Source organism: Oreochromis niloticus, linkage group LG13 (assembly GCF_001858045.2).
Source record: "Oreochromis niloticus isolate F11D_XX linkage group LG13, O_niloticus_UMD_NMBU, whole genome shotgun sequence".
NCBI lineage: Eukaryota > Metazoa > Chordata > Actinopteri > Cichliformes > Cichlidae > Oreochromis > Oreochromis niloticus.
Window position 1 is genome coordinate 10,035,492 of NC_031978.2, and position 18,616 is coordinate 10,054,107.

The window sequence follows — 18,616 nt, forward strand, 5'->3', positions numbered from 1 at the left end:
TCAAGTGAACCCAATGCACGAGTCTTAATGCAGAATACAAGCGTTAAAGCAGAATCCCTGGAACCAGAGATTAGGAAGTGCATAAAAACGCATTAAAACATGTTGGATGTGTGCATTATGATTGCACTTATGTTAAACCTAATAAGTAGGAGTAGAAACAAAGTAATTTAGTACAAAGTCCAGTTTCACAGCTCTTGTGTGCATAAGAAGAGGATGTTACAGCAAACCATCTTTGAGATTAATGCGGGCATTTCACACATTTCAAAGTTTACTTTATTCATCCAAAGCGTCAACACCCATAGCAACTCTCTAAGGCTGTAATTAGCTTAGTGAGCCACAAAGATGCTTGCAGGTACCTGTAAACGCTCATCAAATGCACATTCGCTTATTAACAAAAAATCATAAACTATACAAAATATAGTTTATGGGCGTGGCTTCCAAGTGAAGCCGGTGCATTCTTTCTGAGGACCCTCTGTGACCTCAGTAAACACTTTCATGACCTCAGCTGCTAGCTTATGGTTGTATTGAATACAACTGTGTAAATTTTTTAGATTAGGGTTGTTAATAGATTAAAAAAGGATGATATAGCAGAGTATGCTTTATAGCAGGCCTATATTGTGATGTTACTAGTTACTGTCCCACAGTTTCTTAGTCAAAGTCCAATTAGAAATCAGTAAGATGACAACAGCAAAAACAGAGGCCAACATGACCTTGCTAACATTATGTTGACTAGGTCCATCTTTTATTTACAATCTATGGTGTGAACAAAATTCACTATAACAGAGCCACGAGTACTAACCTGTAAGAAGTACACGTAAAATTAAAGTTGCAATGTGATAAGGAAAGCCATAATATACGCTGTTCATCTGCCACGCTTCACAGTGCGGGACATTATGCAGATATATTAAAAGCAATCAAGCATTAAAAGACAGGGAAATAAAGCGCATTTTCATGAACACACACAGGAAGCAAAAGCAGAAGTTTGGGCGAAAGCTGGGGTGACTTCCCTGTTGCATGTTTCGTTTGGTTTTTGGTGCTTTGCTCAGAAGTACCAATGTTCTATTAATAGATGGTAAAGGGTATCCTTTTCACTGCTCTGCATGTTTGGAAGTGGTAGCCTGTGTCAGTGAAAATGCTTAAGCCTCAGTGGGATGAATATGATCACTTCCTCTTGTGGAAACAGTTCTCTATTTAACAAGATAAACCAAGACGAACTCTGCCCATCTTTAGTGTGCTGAGTGAGAAATTTCCTGTTTAGACTTACATAATTTCTATGTCCGCGCAAACTCTGTTTAAGCAGAGGAACTGATGTAACTACTAGTTACATCAAGTGTAGAAGTAAGTAGACGTTACAGGATGGGGAAGTGCAGTTTTGTCATGTCAGGATCTCCTGCCATGAAAGAAGCGTTCGCCCAGTGTGTCAGAAAACTAACCAAAGTTCCAGTGAATGAATTTCTATTCATAATTCAGAGAAACAAACAGAAAGACTTCCATTACGTTAGGACAGCACTAAATTAGTCAGTTTTTCTTTACTCAAAACTAAATGTATTTCCCTGTGACCTTACATTTTCTAAAGAGGTTTCAGTTCTTCAACTTGAAAACTCTCATATGTGACTGTTAAATTTGGAGGAAGGGCTAGCACACAATTAGCTTAACTCAGCAGAAATGTGATAACGGTGCAAAAGCTCGATGCGCATTCATCTCAGCGACGTTCTACAGATATGGTGACTGGTGAGGACACTGAAGTCCATGGAATTTGTAGGTGCTGGAGACCCTGAATTGGAAAAAGGAAGGCTGGTTGCTTCTTTCTGAACTGACAGGGTGTGATAGCACTCAGTCAAAGATAAAGAGGTCTTTAACTTTTAAACATAACTTCCTCAAAACACAGTCATAAAGAAGTTAAGATTAAAACTGAGCCAGTGGCTGTTCCAGTGGTTGAAATTCTGTCATAAAACGGCAGTTTATTAAGCTAGAAAACATGACCATCTTGCTTTATTGTTCCAGGGGCACAAATATTCAAGATTAGGTACTTTTAGCCACTTTTGAAACGCTGCTACAGTTCCTGTCACACCAAATATGTGAGCTGTCATTTGCCATTTTAAAATACTGTTGTTTTTTTCACCTAATCCTGGGCAACAATTTAATTTTCCAGAGTTGTAGAGTATATTGTAACCACCTCTGTAAAAGCAGTTTGGTCAGTTAGCTGGTCAGAAGCATTGTATATTTACACAATCCCACAATCTTCCTAGGAGTGAATGTCCCAATAAATTCACCCCAAGGAAGTGTAGCCAGAAGGAAAGCGGTTCTCTTTAAAAGAAGAATATAGCAGCATGGCTTAGGTTTGCAAAGTTGCATACAAACCAACCACAAGACTTCTGGGACAAATGAGTCTAAAATGGAGATGTCTGGCCAGAATGCAGAGTGGCATGTCTGAAAAGCAGAAAATATGTATCACCACAAACACCTCACACCAACTGTCAAGTGCAGTGGTGGAGGGGTGACCATTTGCGCTGATGGTGTTTTAAAAAAAAAAAAAAGTTCCTTGTGGGGATATGAGAAACTAATAAAGTCATACAGAAAACGAGTAATTCAAGTTATTGCTGCTAGACGTGGTTTTACAAGCTGCTGAATCATGGAGTGTATGTACATAGACTTCGTTTTTACAACTATGTACTTTGCTTTCTCTTGTACATATAATTTTGGCCTATCTGGAAGGTTTCCTATAGTTTCTTCTGATTAGGGTACAACCAATTAAAGATGTAGAGCTGACTGGTTTGAAACAGATGTCACAAGAATGGCGGGAATCTAAAAAAGTGAATGACACAGCACATTTATACAATAGTGATTTGTCAATAGATAGGCCCGCTCTAAGACAGGGCCTGTCTTTATAAGTACCAGCCCATTTACCATTAGCTCAGCTGAGCACTCTATAAGGTTCATTCACCCAATCTCACACAGATTCATACATCACTTTTATCTATGCCTCTCACTTACATGGATGCATCTGGGAGAACTCTGAATTTAGTATCTTCCCCAAGGATACTTTAGCTGGAGACAGGGATCAGTCGTCTCTATTGGTAAGCTACCTGCTCTATCAGGTAGCCACCTTTTAATGAGGACCATGAATAGCACATAATATTGTTTTAAAAGAAAATAGAAAACCCCCAAACAGACGTCTGAGCTCCCATTGACTTCTATCGACCTGGGCTTCTTTTCCAACTGGAGGAGTTACCATTGGATGTTCACAGAAAAGAATGCAGGTTTAAGCAACTTCGACAAAGGCGTCACTTTTCAAATTTAGAACGTGCATCCTTCCATCCTTCGATGGTTGTAGCCGCTGTTGGACTGCCATGTCATGGACTGGCCAGAAAAGCTGCAAAGTATAATATCATTGTATTCTGTTCTAAAAATTACCTATCAGTATGAAAGCCTCTTGATCCTATTCAGAAAATTTTACAGTAAGTGATCATTTTTAATCTTTTAAATATTTGGCCTTGATTTTACAATAAATGTATCTACTAATGTCAAAACAGAACTTTAGAATTCCCTTTTAATCATTTCGATATCATTCTTGGTTTGCCTTCTTGGTGGTCTACAATCAAGTTGTGTTTGTATGAGGGTTAAAACAAAATACAAGTCTATGTGCGCCTCTGTGTAAAGTTAAGACATGAGAAAAGCCAGAGTGTGAGGGCGTGTTCACCCATGACACACTTAAATTGGCTTATTGTGGAAACAAACACGACTGAATTTTTTTCCCCTTGCCTTCTGGAGGCAGATCTTTTCCCACAGGCTCAATGAACTGGTATTACAAACACTGCACTCAGTCAAGCATGCCTGTTTCCCAAGACTGTAAATGCATATTTCTTTTAATCTGTTTGTGTTTTATCTTCTCAATTAAAAAATAAAAAATTCCTACGCTACTACCTTAACAGTATCCATTCATCCATCATTTATGATCCTCCATCCTAAGCCCTTTATCCAGGTATGGATCATAGGGGCACCAGTCTAAGAAGAGATGCCAGGATCATCTTCTCTCTGGTACCAAAGAGTTCCCCAGGCCAGCTGAGAAATATTATCTATTCAGCACGTCTTTAGTCTGCCCCAGGCCCTCCTCCAAATTGGGCATGCACAAAACACCTCGCTCAGGAGGCATGCCAGAAGGCATCCCACTCAGATGTGTGGTGAACCACCACAACTGGCTCCTTTCAATGTGGAAGAATAGCAGCTCTATTCCAAGCACCTCCCCACCCTCTCTCTTAGTGTGAATTGGGCTACCCTTTGGGAAAAGCTCTTGACCACTTGACCAAATCACTTTCAAGCTTAGCTGTCTCTTTACCACACCCAACCAGTGCAACATGCACAACAATGAAGGCGCCACATCAGTCAATCTTCCAGTCCCACTTCACTTCACATATGAACAAGACCCCGAGATACTGCTACACTTAGGGCGGCAACACCTTCCTAGCCCAAACTGAGCACTATACCTTTTTTCTGGCTAAGAACCATGGCCTCAGACTTAAAAGTTGCTCATTCTCATTCCTGCCACTTCAAAGTAGGTTGCAAACCACTCTGGTGCAAGCTGGAGGTCATTAATTGATTTAGCCAGCAAAACCACGTCATCTGCCAGCAGATGAGATCCCAAGACCATCAAATCTGCCACTGTAGGCCCCTCAAGAATTAGTGACAAAGGGCAACAGCCACTGGAAACTGGCAATGTGAGCCAAGCTCTCATTGCTGATGTAGAGGGACTGAATGGCCCGGAACAACAGGCCCAATATCCCATACTCCTGAGGCAACCCCAACAGGACACCCTAAGGGATGCCAATGAATGCCTTCTCCAGGTCCACAAAACATAGAATAGGTGAGTAAACTCCCACACATGCTTGAATATACTGGAGAGGATAAGGGCCTGGTTACGTTTTCCACAACCAGGACAGAAACCTCAATGCGCCTCCTGAGTTGGAGTTTGAACTAATGAACAGACAGTCCTCTTGAGAACCTAGGCAATGACCTCCCCACAGAGGGGTGTGTTCCCTGAAGTTGGAACACACCCTTTGCTTCCTCCCTGCTTCAAAAGGGAACTACTATCTTAGTTTGCCAGTCCAGAGGCACTGTTACAGGCTTCCACGCAATGTTACAGAATGATGTCTTAACACAAATTTACTAGAGATGCGCTGGCTCTTGCGCTGACTTTCTGTGGGGCACAATAATGTTTTCAATATGAGGTCAAGACAAAAATCTGGTTCCCTTTCTTTATTATTTTAAGGGGTTTTCCACTGTGGTAAATGAGTAAGTATTGCAAGTATTAGTAATGTCATACATATCCAGTTAGAATAGTGATTATTTATATACTCTTAATCAACTCTTGATTCTTTGATCTATTCTTTTCTTTGATCTATTCTACAGGACATTCAGAATTTTTGGTTTTGTCTGGACTGGTTACTTTTCTTCCAGATCTCTTCGCCATCTCAGAGAGATGGTGACAAGATGTTGCTTGGGCGGCAGGTAAAGTGAGTCACACTGAAACATGCTTTCTGTTTGAGTGTTATCTGCTGTTATTTTTTATTTAGCAACCGCAATGACATGAAGACCAGTTAAAGAAGACTTTAGTTTCTTTTTGACTGTTTAATTTAAACTGGATATCTACACAGGCATACACTGCACTGAATGTGTGAAATTCAGAGGAAAAACTGTGAGATAAGATCTAAACACAGATTTTCTGCAAAAGAATATACTCCCACAACAATTCACATGCTGTAATGTTCAAAACAAAGTTTCTCTGTAAACATGAGGCATTACACACCCAGAAAATATGGGATGCCTACTATTCTGCAAGAGCACATGTGGCCCTGCAGCATCACAACAGTAGGGATACAAGGAAGTTCAAGAAAGAAGTACAGTCATTTAAACGGCCTTCAGTCAAGACTTGAGGACTATTAAAACCACGAGACTTTCATCATCTGACAGACATCCACAGGCCATCCCAGTTCCTGTTCCTGGGCTCTGTTTACTGATTAACATCATGTGACTTTTCTCTGGAATGTTTGTTAAGACGTGTTGACTGAACCAGCATGCGTTTCCAGGAAACCACATGCAGATAATCACCCAGCTAAACATGCAGCACAGACACTGGGTGCCTGGTTAGCTTACAAATTACACCGTGTGTTACTAGATACCACTCAAACACAATGCTACATGGGTGGCATTGTTGGCATGCAAGAACAGAGTTCTTTAACAATAATCTTACAGGAGTTATTGCAGATAAGGAGCAAGTCAACAGTTGTCAGCAGTTTGGAAATAATTTGATTATGTATATTGTTGTTTACCAGCTCTACATTTACAGAGCTGTAAAAAAAAAAAAAAAGAAAAGAAAAGAAAGAAAAAATTTACTTATTTACTTATTTTTTTGCATATTTGCCAAACTTTTGTGCTTCAGATAATCAAAAAATAGATATCACACTAAGATAACCCAAGAAAATAGATCATTACATTTATTAAGGGGGAAAAAAGCATCCACACCACCACATATTTGGGAAAGCCGAGTTCAGTGTGGCTAGCCTCTCCCATGCCTGATTACTGCCAGATCTGCTGAACCAAGAAACCGCTTAAATAGAACCTGTCTGAAAACATGAAGCAGACTAAATGATCTCAAAACTCAACACATCATGCCACAACCGAAAGGAACTCCAGAACAGCTGACCTTCCATCGGTCTGGAAATGGTTACAAGGCCATTTCTAAAGCTGTGGGACTCCAGTGAACCATTGTGAGAGCCATCGTCTACAAATAGAGAAAAACAGGAACATTGTGTACCTTCCCAGGAGTCGAAAATCTACCAACATTTTTCCAAGAGATCCCAAAAGAACCCAGAAAAACAATCTAAAAAACTGCAGGCCTCACTTGCCTCAGTTAAGGTCAGTGTTCATGATCCGACAATAAGAAAGAGATCAGGCAAAAATGGAGTTCATCAAACCAAGAGTAAAACACGGCGGTGGTAATGTGATGTTCTGGGGCGTTGCTGCCTCAGGACCTGGACGACTTGCCATGGCCAATGGAACGATAAATGTTGCTCTCAACTAGAGATCCTGAAGGAGAATAAATTTCAATGTTGATTTAGCAACTGCAATGAAATGAAGACCATTTGAGGAAGGCTTCCACTGGTCCACCAGTTTGTGCCCTGAAGCTTAAACACACTTGGGTTATGTAGCAAAACAATGATCCGAAACATACCAGAAAGTCCACCTCTGAGTTGCTCAAAAAAAAAAAAAACAATCTAAATGAGGATTTTGGAGTGGCCTAGTCAAAGCCCTAACTTAAAGATGCCTCAATGTGACCATAAACAGGTCATTCATGCAGGAAAACCCTCCAATGAGGCTGAATTAATAATAATTCTGCAAAGAAGGGTGGACCAAAATTCCTCCACAGTGATGTGCAATTCATTGGCAGTTATCACAATGCTTGATTGCAGTTTTTGTTGCCAAGAGTGGCACTGCATTTTGTATTTACTAGGTTCATCTTTGTCTACTATTACAATTTGTTTGATAATTTGAAACAGCAAGTATGAATGTGCAAACTAAATAAATTAACATGCAGGAAGGGTGCAAGCTGCATTTAATTTCTCTCTTAGGGTCAACAAAGCAAGCTAACACTGATTATAATTAGCTTAAAAGCACACCATGGTTAACATGGTACAAGCAACTAATTCACATGTTCAGCAGACAAGGATGCATTCATTATTAGTGAGCCAATATTGTTTCCTGAGGGAAATTTCTCTCTCTCATTACTCATGATCAAATATTTATTAACCTGAGCAAGATACTTTATCTGTTTCATTATCATTCCCCACTGGGAAATACCCATGTCATTATCTATTACCCATTACGCATTATCAATAGTTGTCCATCTGCTGCTAAATACTCCATCACTAGGGAGCTTTATTTTGTGTCATTTTAAAACCAAAACAGTGAGCTAAAAGTAGCTAAATCAGTAGACCTGAGAGACAACTCTCCATGGGTTAGCTTCAGAAATTAGTTACCATTGGTTAACAATATCATCATATGTTTGGGGGGTTGGGAAACTTGTAAGGTCTTATTTGTGGAACATGGCAACAAAAAACAACCAAATACTCTTTCCCATATGAGCTTAGCCCACTTTAAAAGCCTGGAGGAAAACAAAACAAAACACAAACACATGTGGAAAAACACTCAAAGCTGGAAGCAGAAAAAAAAAGTCCCTTGCCAATGTTCGGGTAGGTAAGTATTTGGACAATGAGCTTTTGAAAGCCCCATTAAAGGAGAATAAATTTCAATGTTGATTTAGCAACTGCAATGAAATGAAGATCAATTGAGGAAGACTTCCATTGGTCCGTCAGTTTGTGCCCTGAAGCTCAACCACACGTGGGTTATGCAGCAGAACAATGATCTGAAACATACCAGAAAATCCACCTTTTTTCAGTTACTCAAAAAAAAAAAAAAATCTAAATGAGGATTTTGGAGTGGCCTAGTCAAAGCTCTGACTTAAAGATGCCTCAATACATGACACGAGGAATCATGTCTCAGCCTCTGAAAATGAGGGACTATGTATAAAAATGACTAAAATTAATAAAAAAAAAAAAAGGTTAAGATACTTTTGTTAAACCATTTAATTAAAGCGGAGAGTCTGCATTTCCATCAAATCTTGTTGAAAATCCACTGTGGTGATGTAAAGAGGTACAGTTACAAAAATTATGTCAGTGTCCAAATCCTCATGGGTTCCTATGCACATAGGGGCTAACCAACAAAGGTGGTTTTTATATTATGTCTCTTTAAAGAAAGGGCCTCGTTGTGATAGGAAAAGGAACTAGTGTTTAAGGAGACTCAAGCACCATATCCACCCAAACAGTTCAGACAAATTCAGATAAAAGCCAGGAAATATTTTAGAAAGACATAATAGAATGACCACAATTGTCTTCTTGAGCAAAATAAAACTCCAGATCTTCAGTCGTGGCCCTGAAAATGTTTTTTCATCCTTCAAAGCTATGTGAGTCACGTCTGGTTGCTATTTTAGAGCCTTTTCAAGGTTTAAACCATCAGAAAAGACTTGTTTAGCACAGCAGGAAATACAATGGTGTTTAAATGTGGGTGGACCAGCCAAAGGAGTGCTTAACAGATGCTTGTAATCCTGTGTTTTGTCCACCCAAACCATAGCATGTAGCCTTAGAATGAGGAAGAGTAAATTCAAAAAAATAGATAGGACACTTGTTGGTCCTTCATTATAACCTGTCTTACGTGTGGATAGTGACTGAATTAACAAAATATAAGGGAAATGACTGGCATTTGTTGGAAGCTGAAACGTTTACCTCGTCTACAACTTCTGTAAATGGAAGCAAGAATTTGCTGAAAAATAGGAAACTACAACTACACTATATTATCTGAAGAGTTTGATGCTAGCATGCTCTGTGTGTTGCAGTTCTATGAGGTGGGTGTGGGCCACTTGTTTGCTCGGATGTTTTCCATTTGCTCTGGAATGTTCTTAGAGCTGTTGGTTAGAAATGATCTAAGACTCTGAGCTAAACACATACTGCAAACCCTCCCACACAGGAACTACATGACATTATTTCCATACTCAGCTCGGAATCAAAATCCAAGACTTTTCGGAGAGTTTAAAGGCTAAAGTAGGGTTTTTCCACCTATAATACTTGGACACACACATTGTGGAAGAGCAACATATCCAGATATTGATAGAAAAACATGAAAAAAGGGGTTGGTATTGATTTTGATGTTATTATAGTTCCCGTAACTCTTTGGGAGTTGTAAACAGGAAGTGTAATGTTGCTTTGGATGTGGGCTGCAGCTGGATATATTTATTTAAATTTGAACAAAATGGGTATTGAAAAGGTCTTGTTTGCAATTAATCCACATTTGAATAGACAACCATAACTAGGCTACTTTGATAATAAGACTTAAAACCTGATGGCGCTCCAGCAACTACAGAAAAAGCATCTGGGAACCACACTGAGCCACTGTTGCAGCTTTAGCCTATTAATGTGAGGATTAGTGACCTTACAGTCCCTTAAAGCCTTTTAATGAAATCTATTTATTATTTTTCTCCATATTTGAATTTCGATATATCCAACACAGTTAATATTATCCTTATTAAGATATACATCAGTTAAGTTTTGTTCAAAATTTCTGTCTTTACCCGTTTCATTTATGTAAAATTTATTTCTGCTCATTGTTGGTGAAACTGTTTTATAGAAATCTGACTCCGTGAGCACTTTGGAAGAGAAAGGCGTCAAGAAATGGTCAGTTAGTTTTCACTAACTTGGATTTCCACCACTACATGCAGTAGTGCATTTTTAAGCACTTATGCTACAGTCATGAACTGCTAAGGAAAGTCCCACAGTCTAGGGTATCAAATTTTCTGGCTAAACTCAGCATCAAATATCCAACAGAAACACAAAAGTCTGTAAATGTCTTCAAGAAAACACCAGAATAACATACTTCATAAGAAATTGTGTTTTTTTGTTACTACTAGCACATTTTAACCTGACCATTCAGATTACCTCTCGTGTTCATTGATACACGAATTCGTAATTCAAACTTCCACAATTTTATGCATTATGGTTTGGTTAAATAAAGGCAAAAATTTAGAGGATTAGATGCTGACCTCATGTTCTCAGGCCATATCACAGTTTCTGTGTTGGTGTAAAGACTCACAAAGCAAACTAAAGCAAGTAACAGTGTGAGTAACCAGCAAACTGAGTCCCACCTGTGGAGGACATTGCTTTACTACAAAACTATCACTGGAAGATCAGGGGATTTCTTTCATGTGGCAGGACACCTGAAACAACACAGACCATTTTGTTTCATGCATCACTTAAAAAGCGACCTTTATCTTATCCACACTGATGCAAGGCTGCACCACAAAAGTAAGATCTGAGCTAAATAAACAAGCATGACGGACACTGGCAACAACACATCAAAAAAGATGAATGTAGTTCATGTGAGGGTTTAATGAGCAGTAAGCAACCGGTCTTTGTCAGAAACATAAAAACACAGGAAATGCAGCAGCATTTTCAAAAAGAGTATCTTCAAAGTGGTGGACATAATGAGATTTAAAAAAGAGGAAACAATAAGGCAGATGATGTCCTGATTATGTTGAGGAGTCTCATTCTCCCACATTAAGCCACAGAATAACAACAGTATTCATGGAGTGTGCAGGTACTTCTGCTTTTTATTGACTTTTCTTGCTTTTCTTCTTCACTCAACCCAGTCGACTGAACTCAGCTTGAAAACTAGTATATGACAACAGCTGAGTTTTATGATGATCAGTTCATTCTGTTTTATCTGCCACTGGAATTCTGAGTAACCATCTGAAAAGGTTAAACTGCACGATTTACTGCAGCCTAAACCTTTTTTATACCATAAAAAAAACAACCTAAATACAAATATGTTACAAAGATAATTACTTTAGTTATTTCATTTCCTAGAGGCTGAGAGGGAAAAAGTCAGTTCTTCTCCATTCAAGGCAGCCATGCTGCATTTAGACAAAAGATGTCTAATGCTCACATTTTGTCCCACGTGCTGCACCTGTTTGCAGCTGTTACAGGTAGAAAATCAGTCCCACAGGCGCTAGCAGTGTAAGGCTTTGAAGTGTTTCTCTGAGAGGTTACCAGCCCATTTACAAGTTCTGAGAATCACGATCAAAATGCTTGCAGTGGAAATCCCAGCAGTGTGTGTTGTCCAGATGCAGAACCCAGAAAGACAGGTACCAGCCTCAGCAAATCTCTCAGAGGGATGCCCAACTGGCTGCTACGTAACAGTAAGTCCCCAAGTGAGCTGCAGCCTGCACGTGAAAGAATAAAGCCTTAAACAAGTGTACAGTTTTCATCATATTAATTTTTTTGTACAATGGTTTCAAGCTCTGTACGACCATGATAGCAGAAATGCTACTTTCCCTCTCTTAGGTACATTGTAGCGATCTAAGTCACGGAGATAAACTCTTGATGCTGTCAACAGCATGCTGGATGTTTACATGCAAATGTACAAATGCAGTTTCATGTGAGCATATGTTTGTCTTACCCTCCAGCTGTGTGTGTGCGTTCTTGAGGTAGGGGATTGACCGGTACACCAAGAAGCAGGCCAACATGATTGATTGGGTGTCCTTTGAGAGTGCCTCTCCCTTCATGTAGGTCCCCAACACCGAGCTGTTTTCTAGGAGAGAAAACAAAGACGAGACACAGATATTTTTTTATTTACATTGTTTGTTTGTTTTTAAGCTTATACCGGTTATCAAATATCTTACTAGAAAATGCCCTTTTCCATTCTTTCTTTCTTTTCTTCAAATCAGCTGTGTCACAGTACTAACACAATTGTACTATTAATGTTTTCCAAATGTTTTGAGTATGTTGAGACTAGTAAGAATAACGAAAAACTAATGCTGATACCTGTCATGTTTTTGTCTTCTTTGCTCATACATGGTAGAGTGAGCCAATATGGATTACAGGCATTGAGTGAATGAATAAAAGAAAACTAAAAACAGAAAAAAGAAGTGATTTTGTGCCTAAAACCAGAGGACCCATAGTTTTCACTATCCCAAAAGAGGATATCCGCTTGTTATCCCTCTGGAACTCTTAGGCCAGACTGACGCTTAGCACCAGTGATCTGGCAAGAGCCAAGGACTTTATGAAGGACAGTTCTGCACTGAAACTGGAGTAATAAAAGGCTGCTTAAAAACAAAGTAGCAGCTGTTCAACAGGCAGTATTTAAACTCTGTTTACAGTTCCACTTTAGCAAAGGTGACAGCAGATAGAACAACAGACTCATGGTGTGCTCTCTGTGGCATTGACGTTATCAAGTACATTTTGTAGAAAAAAAACAACAAACTTTACTTGTTGCTATCTGGAATGTGCGTCGTGTCAGCAAGCCATGTGGCAAATATGCAATTCTGCACATTTGCTGCATGTGGCATGAAAATTCACCCCTTGACTTACTTTCAAGCAAGCCAATTTACCTCAAAACTGTGTAATCATGTCACAAGACTGTAGAAATGTGTTTTCTGTCCCCAGGCTATGCACGCATCCTTAAATATATCTCAACAGGAAATGTCCCTGGTGATTTTAAGGGTGGAAATCTCTGTCTCTCTCAGAACAGCTGTGTGAGAAAAGGTCACAGAAAAATAAGTCCTACACTGCTGAATTTCCTTACGTTTTCTAAAAACGCAATTCAAAACTAATCTTTAATTGATAATAATCCCTTTCAGCATTGCATGAAATTCAAAGACTCTCACTGGGAAATATCTGTGACTTCTTGTGTATCTCAGTATCTTTTATGAATGAATTCACTGCTACATGCAGTCACTTCTCAGAAAGATACAAGGGTTGAAACTAGAATCATAAAAATAACAAGCAAGCTCTTGATACATATTTCATTCATGGTTGAGTTCCAGAGAACTTCAACATTCCTGATGCTTGAGGTCAAGCTAGTTTGGATTTCCTTTCAGCTGTCTGCCAGAGGCGAGAGGCGTCACAAAACATAAAAGTAAAGGCATGTTTGAATTATTTCATGAATGCAGTCTCATCCAACTACTTCACCTGTTTCCCACGCTGCTTATTGTGCATTTATTACCATGAGGGTGTGTTAGTGTACTTGTGTGTGCAAATTCTGTGATGGAATGTGTGTTTGTTTAACTATACACACAGGCTGTTTAACTTCTAAACTATGACATTAATGTGCTACACCCGTTACAGGAAAACAAGCTGAAACACATCCTGCCTGTGAAATATTCAGCATGTGACACTGCTGCTCAGCAGAGCCAAGTCTTTGTCACATGCAGGCACAGCAAAAACAAATGCTCACTCTCTCTCTCTCTCTCTCTCTCTCTCTATCTATATCTATATCTATCTATATCTATCTATATCTCTATATCTATCTATATCTATCTATCTATATCTATATCTCTCTAGAAAAAAAAAAACTGGTTGCTTTTGAACAATGTCTAGCTAGCAGCTGACTTTCCTCAGCTGACACCTGTCATATGGTGGCCTTCTCTCTCATACAACTTGCCACATTGTCCTTAAAGTTGACTATTACGCCAATTTCCTGCTCCACTCAACTCTATTTTAATCAAACAAAACAACATGAAAACAAAGGTCACCTACAATATTACAGAGAAAACTGCACTAATCAGATAATCCCCTATGCACAAGCACTAGGCAACAGTGAAAACAACCCCCTTTTAATGACGATGCCTGTCTACCAAATTATGGGAGACTGGCAGCTGGTTCCACATGAGAGGTCCATAATAGCCGGAGGCTCTGTATATGATTTTACTTTTAGAAATTCTAGGAGCCACAAGTAAGCCAGCAGTCTGAGAGCAAAGTGCCTGGAAAATACGAGGAAATAAAGTACAAGGAAATCTTTAAGATATCATGGTGGCTGATTATTGAAGACCTTGTCATTGAGAAAGATTTTAAATTTAACAGGGAGCCATAGAAGAAAAGCCAAATCACTACTCTCGCTCCGGTATTTTGGATCAACTGAAAGCTTTTCAGAGAACTTTAAGAACAACCTGATAATAATGAATTACAATAGTCCCATGTAGAAGTAATAAATGCATGAAGTAGTTTTCTCCTCTGTCTAGTATGACAGAGGAGGGCACTAGGGATAGGATGAGATGGAAAGATGATCCACTGTGGCAACCCCAAAAGGAGCAGCTGAAAGGAGATTATAGAAATTCAAGAATGAAGGGGGGAAAAATAAAGATGGATAAATGAATGAATAAATAAATAAATGGAGCATTTAGGACAGTCTAAAACCTGAGATCTGAAAAATTCCCCCCAACGTTGTTGATATATAGTAAGAAACACTTGAAAAAACAATCCACCTATTATTCAATGAGTGAGAGAATTATTAACACCGTTTCAACTCAACAGAGAGCAGGACCCACAGTGAGCAGAAGTTGTGTTTGCTAAATGTGTTACTGAATAGCGTAAGACATCTGAGCCTTTGCTCAGCATTCTTCATGTTGTTTTCATCTTGATACCATCAATTGATACCCACATCAGACATCTGTAGCAGCAAACATCAGCAATCTGTCCCGCATCATATGCTTTCTTCTACCAACACATTCAGCACGTCTTTACATCTGTTTAAACGTGGTGTAAATGCAACCAGACAAGAAATGCAAACAGATTCTTTGTTACACAGCACAGAGGAAAGCCCCATCTCTGCTGGTCAAGAATGTATTTGGAGTTGAAACATTCCTTTCTTAACATTTTAACAGCAGTGCTTTGGGTAAAAAGAATTAGTTACAGATGTGATCTTTGCAAGACAGATGTTTGTGCAAGCAAACACCAAAAACCTCAACTCAGGAACTGACCTGTTAGCACATAAAAGACATCAGCTTTTATTTTTGGGAGGGCGAACATGTTATACATAAAACAGTTTTTATACATGACTGCAATGCACCCTGAGTGTTTGATCCAGGAAGAAATAAGTCATTTTCATTATTAATTTTTATGATTGTCACATCTTGATTAATCATTAACTACACCAAGTGCAGACACAGTTAGTGACCTTGGGTTTAACTGCTAAAAGAAATTATCAAACACTATCAATTAGTCCTCTGTGACCTGACTAGGCTATTTTTAGTTTCAACCAGAGCACAGAGTCTTTAGTTTAAAGGTTTGTAAGATTTAACCTCTCTTCATTAATCCTTGAATTACCCCTCTTACAGTTAGGCCCATAATTTGTTGAATGAAGACCATTTTTCTAGTTATGCCTCTGTACACAGTCACAGTGGATTCCCTTTCCCCTTAAATGCATTGCTAGGCGTTTACTAACTGCTTTTAGCAAATGTTTGTTTGTGGGTCTCTATGTTCAGTTTTGTCTTCAACAACTGAAAAGCATGCTCTACAAGGTTAAGATCAGATGACTGACTTGACCATTGAAGAATATCCCATTGCCTTGAGAAAGTCTTTCTCAAGACAATGGGATCTCAAGGTTTCTCTTTCTTTATCCTTTGGGTCAGGTCATCCTGTGCTTTGGGTTATGATATCCTATGGTTCGGGTTCGAGTATAGCCCTGTTGTGAAGTTGTTGTTTTTTCTTAACCACAGAAATAATTCTGTCATTATGTACTTTAGTTATCTTCTCTGCTCTTTTAGGCCTTTGGGTGTTGCTGAGGTGGCCAGTGCATTCATCCGTTTTAAGAATGCACCGGATTGATTGTCTGGTCACTCCTAAAGTGTTTCCTCTCTAATAGGTTTACTCGGGTTTCTCTGTCTAACAATGGCCTCCTTCATTTGAACTGATCTCTCTTCATTTCTTCTTCTATCTCAATGAAAAATACAAATTCAACACTTGTGGTGGTTTACGCAAAAATGTGTCTTTGTCCAAAAAAACCCTCAAAATAAAACTGTGGACCCAATTAAAGAAAAGGTCTGAACATGTAATCTCTCTTCACCTTTGAGCCAGCTGTCGAGTGTGGCATCCACCGCATTCTTCATGACCGGCAGAAATTCAGAGGTAAGCAGGGTGTCGCGGCGGTTTGCAGGACCTCGCTGCATCCTGCTGTCCCACAATTCCACTACCAGACGCAACTGCCACAAGGGAAAGGTCTGCAGCAAGTCACCCCGACGCAGAGCTGACACTGCCTGAGAGACACCAGCAAAGGCAATGTGTTCATGTGTCTCAACAGATGTAGAGCACTTACTGAAGGACTGTCAGGCCTATCTAGAAGTGGATATTTAAAAAGCTTGCAAAATGATTTGATTAGGAAATTAGCTTATTTTTTGTGGTTTATTTGCCAAAGCTTTATTTCTGTATGAATTTTTATTTTAAAAATACAAAACAACACTCTGTACTCCAGGGGAAAAAACTGCCTATAAAAATTTGGTGGTATGAGACAAAGGAACTTTAAATATAACAGGTAAAACTAAAAAGTAGGAAAGACTACTTGACATTCTAATACACCTTCCAATTTATCTGATATATATACATATGTATGATGTATAGACATACAGTTATACCCTGTTATTGGTCTAGATTTTTGATAACCACGATTCAAAGAATATTACGTGTTTGTAAATGAATTTTCAAACTTTAAGGTAAATGTTTTTTCAGTCCATTTCCCTTAGTAATTTAAAACTTAAGCAAACCTGACATACACCAGTATTTCATTTCATGGAATTTCTTTTATGGAACATTTGTGTTATTGTTACTTGGTTGTTTAATTGCTCTACAATTGCTAAAATGTACTGACAGGGAAGAGTCGCCTCTTTCTCACATAATCTGTGTGTTTGCGTTACCTGCTCGATAGCAATATACGTGGGCAGCATCTCTGGACACTCCTGCGTCACACATTCGTACAGCATAGCTGAGAACAACACTAGAGTATCTTCTCTCTGCAAAGACAAAACATGGAGTATGCGTGTGACAATACAGAAAAATATGTCTCCCTCTCAAAAAAGGGATGCGATTTAAGTTCAGACTTCTAAGCTTTACAAAAGAGTTTAGGTTTACTAAATATGTGCATTAACCGCTTATACTGTTGGCCACTGAAAAATGTCCATATTCTCCTGTTTGAGAAACCTTTGGACTATATTTGGAGTATGTTTTGTGTCATTATCCATTTCCACTCTGAAGCACTTTTTTGGATCTGAGCAGAGAGTATAGCCCTGTGCACTTTACAATATATTCTGCTACTTCTTCTGTCACATAATCAATAACCAAGAGTAACCAAGTTTCTTTGACAGCTATACAGGCCTATATGACCATATAACATTGTCCCTACTATGTTTTACAGATGAATTAGTATGCTTCAGATCATGAGTTCCTTCTCCATACTTTTCTTTTCCCATCATTCTGGTACAAGCTAATCTTTCATCTGTCCAAGGGATGTTTTTCTCAGAAATGTGCAGGCTCTTTTGAGTGTTTTCTGGCTTGCACCTTGTTGTAAACCCCCTGCATTTACATCAATGAAGGAGTCTTCTTGATAGATTTTGTGAAGGGGTTTTTCTTAACTGGCTGACCGATGGATTCCTTCTTTTAAAGGTGATTGGTTTACTTTGATTTTGATTTCCTAACAGTCTCTTTCATTTGCATTAACATCTCATTGGGCCTTATATTGAGATTTCCAGGGCAATGGTACCAAATGCAAGTTCAACATTTGAACTCCACAGCCTCCTAGTAAATACACCTATGGACGTTCAAGATCCTACGTCGCCTTGTTCTCCAGTTTCATTCGCATTCACAAGATTTTCAGAAAACTGGACCTCTGACCTCGATCTCAAGGTCGCTAAGATCAGAAGATTTTTAGTAGATACACCCGTTGGTATCAATTTCAAAATCGTACAAAATCTCTTCGTTCTCAAGTTATCACATTTACAAACTTGGTTGGCCACACTGCCTGCCCACCCGGCGGGTGACCAATCAGCCTTTTATAGCTAAGGGGTAAAAATGGCTCTCTCTCCTAAACAATGAATGCAACACTTTTGTTAAAACCCTTGAATTCAAGCTGAAAGCCTGCAGTCAGCCACATGTTTAGTGTATTAAATTGTGTCGCCGTCTAAAATTGTATGAATTTAACTGAAGTTTGTGCAGACCGCAGAACACATCTTGATCATTTCCTTATATAG

At 39.0% G+C, this 18,616-nt stretch overlaps 1 protein-coding gene across 1 annotated transcript in view; it reads right to left on the bottom strand.

The window, feature by feature from the left end:
• Positions 1-10,971: 10,971 nt before the first annotated feature.
• anapc1 (anaphase promoting complex subunit 1) overlaps positions 10,972-18,616 on the bottom strand; it is a 55,755-nt gene continuing 48,110 nt past the window's right edge. The window contains exons 50-53 of the mRNA XM_013271992.3: positions 17,288-17,383; positions 16,444-16,633; positions 12,061-12,192; positions 10,972-11,824 (exon numbers count right to left, since the gene is read on the bottom strand). Of these exons, the coding sequence (XP_013127446.1) occupies positions 11,682-11,824; positions 12,061-12,192; positions 16,444-16,633; positions 17,288-17,383 (561 nt within the window). The 3' untranslated portion in view covers positions 10,972-11,681. The remainder of the gene's footprint in view (positions 11,825-12,060; positions 12,193-16,443; positions 16,634-17,287; positions 17,384-18,616) is intronic.